Raw genomic sequence first — 14,099 nt, 5'->3', positions numbered from 1 at the left:
AACTTTTAAAACTTCGGGAGAAACTTTTAAACAACGTGGAGGAACTTTCAAGAATTATTTTCTTTTAAACATTCTACGAAGGAATTGAATACTGTACCCCAATCTAACTAGAAAATAGTTTGGTGTGTTTTATTAACATCATTTTCAGTCATTTGAAATCGGGTTACTCACGACGATGCCCGGGACACCAGCCCCCACTCCTGCGGCGGGCCGACATCCATCCCTCCAGCAGCGATTGGGCCTCTCCTCGTCGACGGCTGGATCTCTCCTTCCCCACTGGTGACCTGGCCTCTTCTACTGGTAAGCATCATGGCTATAACTCTTCCACCCTCCCACTCCTTACTGACTTCCAACTCGGAACTCCAGCGGGCAACTGACCTTCGTAATGCCTGCCTCCAACCAAGCCTCAGACCACCTGCCATCAAGGGCACTACTCAGCGCGCCAAGCTTGCGGCCAATAGCTCGCCGTCGACAATTAGGCCCATATAGCAGTACCTGGTCTCCAGTCGTCTTGGACTCCCTTGCCACTGGACCAGGACCTTGGTCAGCTAAGCCCGTGTGGTGGCCAGTGTGCAACGGCCACCCAACATTAAAAGAACTCATGCACAGGCATTCTTCCACTCCGTTAACATGAAGTTCGGGACCTGCAACATCAGGACCCTCATGGACAACTCCAACAGTAACAGACTGGAATGCCGCACCACCATAGTTGCCCAGGAACTTAAGACGCTTTGACATCAACATCGCCGCCCTAAGTGAGACCCGGCGGGCAGGGGAAGGCCAGCACAAGGAACAAGATGGAGGTTACACCTTTTTCTGGAAAGGGAAACCAGAGGAAGAAAGCTGCCTTCACGGAGTCGGCTTTGCCATCAAAAACGAGCTGGTCGACCGCCTCAAAGACTCCCCCTGCGGGGTTAACGAACGCCTCATGACTCTCCGACTCACCCTATCCCGGAATCACTACACCACAGTCATCAGTGCATATGCCCCAACACTCGATGCAACGGATGAGACCAAAGAGGGTTTTTACTCCGACCTCGAAAAATCCCTCTCCTGCGTACCCGCGAGCGACAAACTGATCCTCCTAGGTGACTTCAATGCCAGGGTTGGCAAAGAAACAGCCCTCTGGGGAGGTGTGATTGGCAGAGGGGGTAGGGAACGCCAACTCCAGCAGTACCCTACTCCTGACAAAATAGCTAGAACATGAACTTCTCATCACCAACACCTTGTTCCGCCAGAAGGACAAATACAAGGCATCGTGGCAACTCCCTCGCTCCAAACACTGCCACCTGCTCGACTATATCATGGTCCGAGCCAGGGGTCGCAAGGATGTGCACATCACCTGCGCCATGACAGGACCTGACGACTGCTGGACGGACCACCGCCTAATCTGATCCATCATCGATATAAACATAGCCCCAAAGCGGAGGGGACAGCAGAAGCAGTGCCACTAAAAAAAGTCAATGCCGGGGCACTTAAAGACCCAGCTAAGAGAGCCCGATACAGCCAACCTGGCGTGCCTTGATGACCCCGAGATGCAGAATGCCCACAGCGCTTGGTCTGCCCTCCAGGCCTCCATAACCAGTGCCTGCGAAGAGACACTTGGTCACTCAACCAGAAAACACCAGGACTGGTTTGATGAGAATGATCAGGAAATCCAAAAATGAATAGATCGCAAGCGCAAAGCATTTCTGAGCCTTAAGCAACAAGCCAACTCGGGAGCAGCAAAGCAACATTACAGGCGGCTCAAGGTTGAGGTCCAACAAAAAACCCGGGACCTAAAGAACAGGTGGTGGATCGAGAAAGCACAGGAGATACAACAACTGTCCGACAGCCATAATGTGCGAGGTTTCTTCATCGCAGTCAAGGCCACCTACGGTCCAAACTCCCAAAGCCCCACCCCTGCTGGCCAAGAACGGGGAAACACTCATCAAGGATACCGAGGCAGTCAGGGCCCGCTGGAAGGAGCATTTCTAATGTCTCCTCAATCGAGACTCTGCCTTTGACTCGCGTGTTCTCAACTCCATCTCGCAGCATGCTCCCCGCCACCACATCAGTGAAACCCCGACATTGCACGAGGTAGGAAAAGCCACAAGACAGCTCAAGAACAACAAGGCTACGGGAGCGGATGGAATCCCTGCTGAGGCGCTAAAGTATGGCGGAGAGGCGCTGTTGGCGTGGATACACGACCTCATCTCTCTCAACTGGAGGGAGGAGAGCATGCCGGGAGAACTCAGAGATGCAGTAATCGTGACCATCTTTAAAAAAGGGGACGTCCGACTGCGGCAACTACAGAGGAATCTCCCTGATATCAGCCACTGGGAAAGTTGTCGCTAGAGTCTTGCTCAACCGTCTTCTCCCTGTGGCCGAGGAGCTCCTCCCGGAGTCACAGTGCGGATTTCGTCCCCTACGGAGCACAATGGACATGATATTTGCAGCGCGACAGCTGTAGGAAAAATGCAGGGAACAGCGTCAACCCTTATATATGGCCTTCTTCGACCTTACAAAGGCCTTTGACACTGTCAAACGCGAGGGTCTATGGAGCGTCCTCCTCCGTTTTGGATGCGCCCAAAAGTTCGTCAACATTCTTCGCCTGCTCCTTACCAATGGATTCATTACAGACCCAATGCACGTCTGGACCAGGGTCAAACAGGGCTGAGTCATTGTTCCAACCCTCTTCTCAATCTTCCTCGCTGCCATGCTCCACCTCACAGCCAACAAGCTCCCCGCTGGAGTGGAATTAAACTACAGAACCAGTGGGAAGCTGTTTAACCGTCGCCGCCTCCAGGCCAGGTCCAAGACCACCCCAACCTCTGTCGTCGAACTACAGTACGCGGACGTCGCCTGCGTCTGCGCACATTCAGAGGCTGATCTTTAGGATATGGTCATCGTATTTACTGAGGCATATGAAAGCATGGGCCTTACGCTAAACATCCGTAAGACAAAGCTCCTCCACCAGCCTGCTCTTGTCGCACAGCACTGCCCCCAGTCATCAAGATCCACGGCGTGGCCCTGGACAAAGTGGACTATTTCCCATATCTCGGGAGTCTCTTATCAACAAAAGCAGACATTGATGAGGAGATTCAACACCACCTCCAGTGGGCCAGCGCAGCCATCGGCCGACTGAGGAAAAGAGTGTTCGAAGACCAGGCATTCAAATCTACCACCAAACTCATGGTCTACAGGGCTGTAGTAATACCCGCCCTCCTGTATGGCTCAAATGCATGGACCATGTACAGTAGACACCTCAAGTCGCTGGAGAAATACCATTAATGATGCTTCTGCAAGATCCTACAAATCCCCTAGGAGGACAGACGCACCAACATTAGCGTCCTTGACCAGGCCAATATCCCCTGTTTTGAAGCACTGACCACACTTGATCAGCTCTGCTGGGCACATTGTCTGCATGCCAGACACGAGACTCCCAAAGCAAGCGCTCGACTCGGAACTCCTTCATGGCAAACGAGCCAAGGGTGGACAGAGGAATCGTTACAAGGACACCCTCAAAGCCTCGCTGATAAAGTGCAGCATGCCCACCGACACCTGGAATCCCTGGCCAAAGACCGCCCTGAGTGGAGGAAGTGCATCCGGGAGGGCGCTGAGGGCCTCGAGTCTCATCACTGAGTGCATGCAGAAAACAAGCGCAGGCAGCGGAAGGAACTTGTGGCAAACCTGTCCCACCCTCCCTTACCCTCAACGACCGTCTGTCCCACCTGTGGCAGGGACTGTGGCTCTTGAAGTGGACTGTTCAGCCTCCTAAGGACTCATTCTAAGCGTGGAAGCAAGTCTTTCTTGATTCCGAGGGATTGCCTATGATGATGATGATGATGATGACGACTATCCTCTACATTGTTTACTACTTTTCTGAGTTTCGCCTCATATGCAAACTTTGAAATTATATCCTGCATACCAAAGTCCAGGCCATTAATATACATCAAAAAGAGCAGTCGTCCCAATACCAACTCTGGGGTACACCACTGTTTACTTCCCTCCTATGTCTCTGTAAAGTGCACAGCGATCTGCAAGATTCTGCACACTTAAATTCACAGGCTGGAGTGAGCTGGAGTGGGGGGAGGGGTTCAATACCCAATGAGCAAGAAAAAGTGGCCTAGACAAAGATGGTCCTTACGCATTACATAAAGGAGAACTTCTGCCCATACCAAGATGGTGACACACGTGCCCTTGACAAAGATGGCGGCGATGCTCAATGTACAAAGGAGCAGCACCTCTGCCCTGCCTAAATATGGCGGAACTCGCGCTCCGGACTGCAAAGGCGGCTCTGGCGCCTGCACAAAGCTGGCTGCCGGGCCTTATCTTATCCAATATTGCTCAGACCTCCTCCTTTACTATATTGGTCTTCAGTAGTGAAGACCGATGCAAAGTATTTATTTAGTATCCGAGTCATACCTTCAGTGTTCTCTCTAATGATTTTTGTCTCACACGCACCATTTAACAGGCTGCGCAGGCATTCAAAGTTCTATGCATGCGTGGTTTTTCTATTTAAAAGCCGCTCACCGGCTGCGCAGGTTAAAGGGAACATTGTATACTCTCGGGGCCCAAAATTGCCCTTTTCTATAAGGCTGTTTTGTGCACGCGCCAACCCCTTACCGACTGGCGGCAACCCCTTTCCGAAATTGTCCAGCTCGTAAATTGCCCCGCATGAGCGGTACCGCCGCCGGTCAGGGCCACTGACAGCTTTCTGTGGCGTGGCGGCGCGGCTGCCCTTAAAGGGGAAGTGGCGCTGCTGGTGACTCCATGTTTTAAAAAAAAAAATCAGCTGACAATTATGCCCGCGGGTTTGGCCGGGCCGCCAACAGGTAGCCTGGCACCCCCGCTGGCCTGGCCAAAGCCCTCCCTCGTGGCCAAGTGTTTGCCACTGAAGTGGCTGCAGAGTTTGCAGCGGCACTCCCCTTTAACTGAAGGGGAGGAGCGTTGCGACACGCCAGCACGATGACTTCATCAGCGCAGCGTTGATAACTTGGAGCGTTGGCCACTCAGACACTCCCCCACTTACGCCCCCCCCTGCTCGTGGCGGCTATACCAATCCGACCACACTTCCATCCCTCTCCCCACACCAACACTGTTCGAACTGGAAACATCATCCAAAAAGCTGAATTTCTCCTGAACACTTCCGGAGGGGTAGGTGCGACCCGTTTCAGGCGGTGGGCAATTTCGGCCCCTCTCTCTCTACAATAAGATCTTTTTTGTCCCTAATCGGCCCCGGTCTTTTGACTGTCCTTTTACTATTTATATGTTTATAAAAGACTTTTGAGTTCCCTTTTATATAAGGCACTAATCTATTCTTATACTCCCTTTTTGCTTCACTTATTTTCTTTTTTAGATCTCCTCTGCAATGTATTCAGCTTGGTTCTCTACTGTATTATGAACCTTACATTTGTCATAAGTTTCCTTTTTCTGTTTCATTTTAATCTGTGTGTGTGAGAAATTGGTTCTTTGGCCAAAAATACCATTAAAATACTGCTTTTTTTAAAAAAAAGGCCTAAAATTGGCAAAAGAATGCGCCCAACAGTAAAAGTCAGTGTTGTACGAGGATTCACGGTGGAAACTGTGGTCCTCGCCATCTTTAGTCCGAGGCTAATTACCATTAAAAAGACAGGCCCTGGGGAGGGTGGGAAACACAAAAAAATTTGCAAAAGACAAAAAATAAAAAAAAACACACAAAACATTCACAAGACACTTATCTAGCAAATCACTGAAAAACAACTAAAAAATAAAAACTTTAACTGACCTTTTTTGCAGGTCTTCATACCGCTGTTTCTGGGGCTGCACGCAGCCTTTTCTCGGGCGTTTTTTCCACCCAGAATACGGGTGTGCTGAACGGCCAATTTAAAGTGATATCGCTTTTTTCCGTCTTGCACGACGGTGGTCCGCTTTCAGCAGTATTTCAAAACTGCCAGCGCACAACTTTGGCCAATTTAGATGAACACCTTTTTCCTTCAAAAAAGGTGAAATATCGCTGAAAAAACGGGCAAAAAGGCTGGCCAATTTATAGCCCTATATCTTTAGTTATCCAGGGAACTCTAGCTTTGGATGCCTTTGCTTGCCGCCTCGGCGGAATATGTCTACCCTTTACCGGAACCATCTCCTACTTCAAGGCCTCCCAATGTTCAATTAGTGTTTTGTGCCCGTTATTCCATGTTGCCACAGTATTAGCATCAAAAAAACGTATATAATGATATTATCCAAAAGTCATCAGCTTTGATTTAAAAAAGTACAAGACCTTGTCCATATGTAATAATTCAAAAACATGGTCAAATTGAATTCTAATAATCAACAAATGATTAAAAATGTTTTATTTCAATCCTTTCTCCAAATTAAAAGATCAAAATTTCCAAATTCTATTTATTGGGAAAAAGAGAGTTGAAAGGGTTTAAATATCAATAAGATGTCCTCAGTCAAGAGCTGAAATTATTTCACATAATCTGAAATACCTGAACAATAACAAAATTTGGCATAGCAACAAAATACTGTCGCATGAATAATGTGCAGTAAAACAATATACTTATTGTAACATACTTTATGTATGTTTTCTGGATGAAGACTGTGGAATGACAAACTCAACTGGGAATGCAGTTTTCAAAATATTTGTTTAAGAAAAAATAATAACTGAATCCCAGTACTATAATTTTCCTAAGTATCGCCATTGCTTTACAGCAATACTCTGGAGAGCCTAAAAATTGCTAATGTTCTCACTATTTTCGACAGGTGGAAGATATTACCCAAATTATCTGGCTGGAAGCAAAATGTACTATTACACATATAGGGCCCAAGTTTCCACATGATTTGCGCCTGATTTTTAGGAGCAACTGGTGGAGAACGGACTATCTTAGAAATCGCAATTCTCCACATTTTTTTTTCTGCAGTTCTAGTCAGTTAGAACAGTTTCACTTTGGAACAGAATTTTTTCTTCAAAAGGGGGCGTGTCCGGCCACTGACGCCTGATTTCAAAGTTTCCACAGTGAAAACGTACTCCAAACTAACTTAGAATGGAGCAAGTGAAGATTTTTGTAGAACTGAAAAAACCTTGTCTACACATTAAAAAATCAGGCGCAGGTTACAAATTAGGCGTCCAGAACGAGGTGGGGGGGTGGCGGGGGGGGAAGGGAAGTCATTAAATTCTACAATAAATCCTTATTTATACTTCTACAAATATTATACAAATAAATCCAACCTGAATAAAAATTTATAAGCAAAGAAAAGATTAAATAAACCATCTTCCTACCTGTGTGAAAGTGCTTCAGCCAGGGAGAATGCTGCAGGAAGCCTCACAAGTTGAGGCAGCCATTCCCGACGGCAGGGGGGGGAGGGGAGGGGGAAGGCCGTCGGGAAACGACTGCCTCAACTTTCTGAGGCTTCCTGCAGCCTTCTCACTGTTGCAAGAAGCCTCAGTGCTGATGTGCTGATGGCAGTGTGCTTTTATTAAAAAATGTTCAAAAATTAAACAGCTACAAAGAACTACAAAAATGGCCGAGTGCCAATGTTTCCTTCACACTGCGCGTGCACGAACGCTCCAACGCGCACGCGCAGGGTTGCCGGCAGGAAAAAAACTAATTTAAATGGTACCTGCCCCCTCCCACTTACAAAATCGGTGCGAGTGGTAGGCTCCGCCCCCCCTGGGCACCGCGCCAAGCAGACATGGGGCTGCAGGGCGCTCCAGAATCGCGCGTTTTTTTCCCAGCTCGGAGGGGCGCCCGTTTTTTATCATGTGGAAACTTGGGGCCATAGTTTTAGCACAACACATTTCTACTCATTAGGAAATTACGTTTCCTTGCTCACAACCAGCAAGGTATGTCAAGGAAAAAAATTAACAAAAATACAGATCACAGAGAACTGCTTCTTGGAATATCACTAATTGCCACTAAGAAATTTTGATTCAGGCCTTCTTTAAAATTCTTTTTAGCCATGAACAATGGGATCCGAGGGACAGGAGAAATAATGCAAAGTAGAGTATTATAAGATTTTTACTGGGGCGGGGTGGGGTGGGGAGGAAAGCGTTTATAGAATAGTTAAAAAAACATAGAATAATAGACATTTATGGACACAGTAGGAGGCCATTCAACTCACTGTCTGTGCCGGGCAAGAAAGAGGCCATTCTGCCCATTGGTTGACAAAGAGCTATCCAGCCTAATCCCACTTTCCAGCTCTTGGTCCATAGCCGAGGGCCCAGGGACAGCATGGACCTGCCCACACTGTGATATGTGTGCGCACTAGATCCGTGCAGCAGAGCAGGTCTCCAATTGTCCTGGTTAATCCTTGCCATTGGATAAAGGCCTAGCTCTGTCAAGCCCGTGTGGTGGCTGATGTGCAACGGTCATCACACGTTAAAAGAAAATCCACGCACAGGCATCTTCCACCCCCTCAAATGAAGTTCAGGACTGGAACACCGGGTCCCTCATTGAAACATCTGTGAACTCTCGTGGTAGCAAGTCATCCTCGTTCGAGGGACCGCCTATGATGATGATGATGATGGTGAAAATCTGGAACTCATTGCCTGAAAAGGGTGGTGGAGGCAGGAACCACATTTAAAAAGTACTTGGATATGCACTTCAAGTGCCGTAACCTACAAAGCAATGGACCAAGAGCTGGAAAGTGGGATTAGATTGGGTAGCTCTTGGTCGGTCGGCGCGGACACAATGGGCCGAAATGGCCTCCTTCTGCGCTGCAAATTTCTATGATTTTATGATGTTGGGTTGACAATTAAGGTAAGCAACGTTGGATTAGGATTCTGAATGCTGTACAATATTGCAGTGTGCAGAACCCTCACAGTGGGATCGGAGGAGGAGCAGCACTGCATGGTGGGGGGGGGGGGGGGGGGGCGGGGAACGCAGCAAAGACGATGTGCAGATGCCAGCAGAAATGAGCTGTTGCAACCAAGGCGACAGGTGTGGGCGGCGCACAATAGCCGGCACTTGCAGGGAGATCTACAACTTCCCCACTGTGACTTTCTAATGGACACATTTACAGTCTGGGAGCTGCCAGCTGCTTTACCTATTTTCTTTCCCCAGACAGTGGTGAGAATGTGGAACTCACTACCACCTGGAGTAGTTGGGGTGACGAGTATAGTTGCATTTAAGTATGCAAGACCATCAGCAGGCCGGGGCCACTAGAGGGAGCAGCATGCAGCGGTCCAGCCTGGAAATCGTGCAGTCCCGACCTGCAAGACCATCAGCAGGCTGGGGCCATTCGAGCGAGCAGCGTGTGGCGGTATACCACTTCAGGGAACAGCGTGTGCTGCTGCAGGAGGTAGACGGCTGCGAAGCCAGGTCACTGATTGCAGTGTGGGTAGGCACAGCAGGAGGGACGAAGGAGCGACAAGAGTTTGCAGCTGGAAGTGACTGGGGCCCAGGAGAGGCGAGGGCCCAGGGGCAGCAGGGGCCAGCCACTGCAATATGTGCGCACGCTAGGTCCTTGCAGCAGAGCAGGTCTCCCGTCGTCTTGGCCTTGCCACTGGATAAAGGCCTAGCTCTGTCAAGCCTGTGGGGTGGCTGGTGTGCAAAGGCCACCACACATTAAAAAAATCCACGCACGGGCATTTTCCACCCTTTAAGATGTATTTCGGGATCTGGAATATTAGTTCGGGATCTGGAACATTGAAACACCTGTGAACTCATCCCTTTTTGGAGTGGAAGCAAGTCATCCTCGCTTCGAGGGACTGCCTATGATGACGAAACCTTCTACCAATTACCTTAAATTTATACCCCTAGTTATTGACCTCTCTGCTAAGGGACATAGGTCCTTCCTATCCACTCTATCTAGGCCCCCCCCCCCTCATAATTTTATGCACCTCAATTAAGTCTTCCCTCAGCCTCCTCTGTTCCAAAGAAAACAACCCCAGCCTATACAATCTTTCCTCATAGCTAAAATTCTCCAATCCTGGCAATATCCTCGTAAAACTCCTTTGTACCCTCTCTATGCAATCACATCTTTCCTGTAATGTAGTGACCAGAACGGTATGCAATATTATAGCTGTGGTCTAATTCATGTTTTATACAGTTCAAGCATAACCTCCCTGCTCTTATATTCTATGCCTTGACTAATAAAGGAAAGTATCGCATCTGCCTTCCTAACTATCTTATCTAGCTGCCACGCTACCTTCAGGGATCTGTGAACATGCACTCCAAGGTTTCTCTACACTTCTCAATATTCTACCATTTATTGTGCATTCCCTTGCCTCGTTAGCCCTCTCCAAATGCATTACCTCACACTTCTCCAGACTGAATTCCATTTGTCACTTTTCTGTCCACTTGACCAATTCACTGATATCTTCCACAGTCCTCCTCCTTAAACTACAATGTCTGCATCGCCCCTCTCTTTTGTGAAGTCAAACGCAAAGTATTCAGTAAGATCCATATCCATGCCTTCTGCCTCAACACACTGGTTACCTTTTTGGTCTCGAATAGGCCCTAGTTATTCCCTTGCACTTTATACATTTATAAAACATCTTTGGGTTTTCCTTGATTTTACTTGCCAATATTTTTTTCATGCCCTCTCGTTACTTTCCTAATTTCCTTTTGAATTTCATCCCTGCACTTTCTGTACTCCTCTATGCTTTGTGCAGTATTTAGCTCTCAGCATCTGACATAAGCTTCCCTTTTTTGCCTTATCCTACCCTGTATGCCCTTTAACATCCAAGGGGCTCCAGATTTGGGAGTCGCACTGTTTTTCTTTGTGGGAACATATTTGCTCTGAACCCTCACTATTTCCTCCTTGAACAAGGCTACTGCTCGGACACTGACAATAAACAAAATTATATACAGTAACTTTAATAGAAGAATGAGGCAAGCAAAGCAATGATCATTTGTTCAGAATAAAAATGCATTTTTGAGTAGCTTTATTACTTCTTTGCTGGCCTCCCATCCACCTCCCTTCATAAATTTCTAAATGTTGCAGTACATGTCCTGTTCTGTATTGTCTCATTCCTTAATCATCTTTGCTGACCTCCACTGGTTTCCTATCTCTCAAATGTATTACATTTTAAACTTTTGTCTTTGCCTATGAAGCCCTCAACAGCCTTGCTCCAGCAGCTTTATAACCCCTCCAAATTGTGGCCTTCCATTCACCCCGCCCCCCCCCCCCACCACAAAATCCTTTGTCCCACCATTGGTGATTGCGCCTTTAGTTGCGTTGGCCCTGTTTCTGCTCCCCTCTCCCTAAAACTACCTGCCTCTCCATCTCTTTCCACCTTTAAAAATCTTCTCAAAATCTATTTCTTCAAGTATTCTTATTTCTTATTTGTCTCTTCCTTGCTCAGCATTCAGTCCCAATTAAGAACACAAGAAATAGAAGCAGGAGTAGGCCATTTGGCCCCTTGAGCCTGCTCCATCATTTAATAAGATCATGGCTTATCTGATCATGGACTCAGCTCCACCATCATCATCATCATCATAGGCAGTTCCTCGGAATCGAGAAAGGCTTGCTTCCACTCCTGAAGTGAGTTCTTTGGTGGCTGAACAGTCCAATACGAGAGCCACAGACCCTGTCACGGGTGGGAGAGACATTCGTCGAGGGAAGGGGTAGATGGGACTGGTTTGCTGCACGTTCCTTCTGCTGCCTGCGCTTGACCTCTTCACACTCTCGGCGTTGAGATTCAAAGAGCTTAACGCCCTCCCAGATGCACTTTTTCCACCGAGGGCAGTCTTCGGCCAGTGACTCCCAGGTGTCAGTGGTGATGTCACGCTTTTATCAGGGAGGCTTTGAGGGTGTCCTTGTAACATTTCCGCTACCCACCTTTGGCTCGTTTACCGTGAAGGAGCTTCGCACAGATCATTTGCTTCGGAGTTTCGTGTCTGGCATGCGAACTATGTGGTCTGCCCAGCAAAGCTGATCGAGTGTGGTCAGTGCTTCAACGCTGGTGATGTTAGCCTGGACGAGGACACTGATGTTGGTGCGTAGGATCTTGCTGAGAGCAGTGAATTCCACAGATTTACAACCCTCAGAAGAAATTACTTCTCATCTCAGTTTTAAATTGGCGACCCTTTATTCTATGTCTCCTAATTTTAGTTTCCCCTATGAGTAGAAATATCCTCTCTGCATCCATCTTGTCGAGACCCCTCATTATCTTATATATTTTGATAAGATCACCTCTCATTCTTCTGAACTCCAATGAGTATAGGCCCAACCTATCTTCATAAGTCAACACCCTCATCTCCAGAATCGATCCAGTGAACTTCTGTGAATAGCCTCCAATGCAAGTATATCCTTTCTTAAATACGGAGACCAAAACTGCATGCAGTACTCTAGGTGTGGCCTCACCAATACCCTGTACAGTTGTAGCAGGACTTCTCTGCTTTTATACTAAATCCCCCTTGCAATAAAGGCCAACATTCCATTTGCCTTCCTGATTACTTGCTGTACCTGCATACTAACTTTGTGTGTTTCATGCAAATCCCTCTGTACTGCAGCACTTTGTAATTTTTCTCTATTTAAATTATAATTTGCTTTTCTATTTTTTCTACCAAAGTGGATAACCTCACATTTTCTCACATTATACACCATCTGCCAAATTTTTGCCCACTCACTTAGCCTATCTATATCCCTTTGGAGATTTTTTGTGTCCTCCTCACAATTTGCTTTCCCACCCATCTTTGTATCATCAGCAAACTTGGCTACATTACACTCGGTCCCTTCATCCAAGTCATTAATATAGATTGTAAATAGTTGAGGCCCCAGCACCGGTCCCTGTGGCACCCCACTTGTTACTGTTTGCCAACCGGAAAATGACCCATTTATCCCGACTCTCTGTTTTCGGTTAGTTAGCCAATCCTCTCTCCATGATAATATATTACTCCCAACCCCATGAACTTTTATCTTGTGCAGTAACCTTTTATGTGGCACCTTATCGAATGCCTTCTGGAAATCCAAATACACCACATCCACTGGTTCCCCCTTATCCACCCTGCTAGTTACATCCTCAAAGAACTCCAGCAAATTTGTCAAACATGATTTCCCTTTCATAAAACCATGCTGACTTTGCTTGATTGAATTTTGCTTTTCCAAATGTCCTGCTACTGCTTCCTTAATAATGGACTCCAGCATTTTCCCCAACGACAGTTGTTAGGCTAACTGGTCTAGTTTCCTGCTTTTTGTCTGCCTCTTTTTTTTAAAATAGGGGCATTACATTTGCGGTTTTCCAATCTGCTGGGACCTCCCTAGAATGCAGGGAATTTTTGTAGATTACAACCAATGCATCCACTATCTCTGCAGCCACTTCTTTTAAGACCCTAGGATATAAGCCATCAGGTCCAGGGGACTTATCTGCCTTTAATACCATTATTTTACCGAATATTACATCTTTAGTGATAATGATTGTATTTAGTTCTTCCCTCCCGATAGACCCTTGAATATCCAATATTACAGTCTGAATGTGGAATGTGTTTCTACATTAACAGCATTTTATATTGTTTCAAACTGCACCTCCTCCGAATCTCTAATATTAAATCTCAGTTGTTACAAAATGGCAGACAAGATCTATCAAAAATACCCTGCACATTTACTGCTGCTCAGACTTAAAGCTGATGTACAAAATATTCTGACTATTTCATGCAACACTCAGTAGCTGCACTGCACAATTCCTTACATATTTTATGTTGTTTATCTATTGACTTTGTTATTTGTGATATACATTCTGTATTTGGTAATTTCACATTAGCATTCGCTACAGAAAATTAGAAGCTGTTTCACAATGGGGAGTTTAAAGCATAACCCAGTCATCCATAGACCATACTAAAAATTGAATTCAAAATTATTTTAAATACAGGTGAATCTTAAAAAATATATTTATAATGTAAACATTTTGTAAACCATCAGAGCTCTTCAGAAGGCACAGTGGCAGGATGCAGTCAGCAAATGAATAAATTAGAGGAAGAGGGCAAAATACACAAAACAGTAGATTTTTAGGGGGGCATCTGAAGTCAAGTATCAAGGTAGGTGGTTTTGACCAGAGCTGAAGGGATTGTCTTGAGCAGGTTGGGCCTATACTCATTGGGATTTAGAAGAATGAGAGATGATCTGATGGAAAAGTATAAGATTCTGAGGGGGCTTGACAGGTTCGATGCAGAGAGAATGTTTCCCCCTCATGG

The 14,099-nt window shown here is 46.6% G+C and overlaps 1 protein-coding gene across 2 annotated transcripts in view; it reads right to left on the bottom strand.

Moving 5' to 3' along the window:
* Positions 1–14,099, bottom strand: part of pex2 (peroxisomal biogenesis factor 2) — a 38,273-nt gene that overhangs the window by 23,114 nt on the left and 1,060 nt on the right. Inside the window, exon 1 of one of the 2 annotated variants that reach the window (XM_070875169.1) lies at positions 5,750–5,795. The exons of the other annotated variant lie outside the window; for it this stretch is intronic. Coding sequence (XP_070731270.1) covers positions 5,750–5,768 — 19 coding nt within the window. The 5' untranslated portion in view covers positions 5,769–5,795. Of the gene's footprint in view, positions 1–5,749; positions 5,796–14,099 lie in introns of those variants that run through there. 2 annotated transcript variants of the gene reach the window in all.

Source organism: Pristiophorus japonicus, chromosome 1 (genome assembly GCF_044704955.1).
Source record: "Pristiophorus japonicus isolate sPriJap1 chromosome 1, sPriJap1.hap1, whole genome shotgun sequence".
In the NCBI taxonomy this organism is placed as follows: domain Eukaryota; kingdom Metazoa; phylum Chordata; class Chondrichthyes; family Pristiophoridae; genus Pristiophorus; species Pristiophorus japonicus.
The sequence above is the reverse complement of the archived record's forward strand: the minus strand, read 5'-3'. Positions and strand labels throughout refer to the sequence as shown.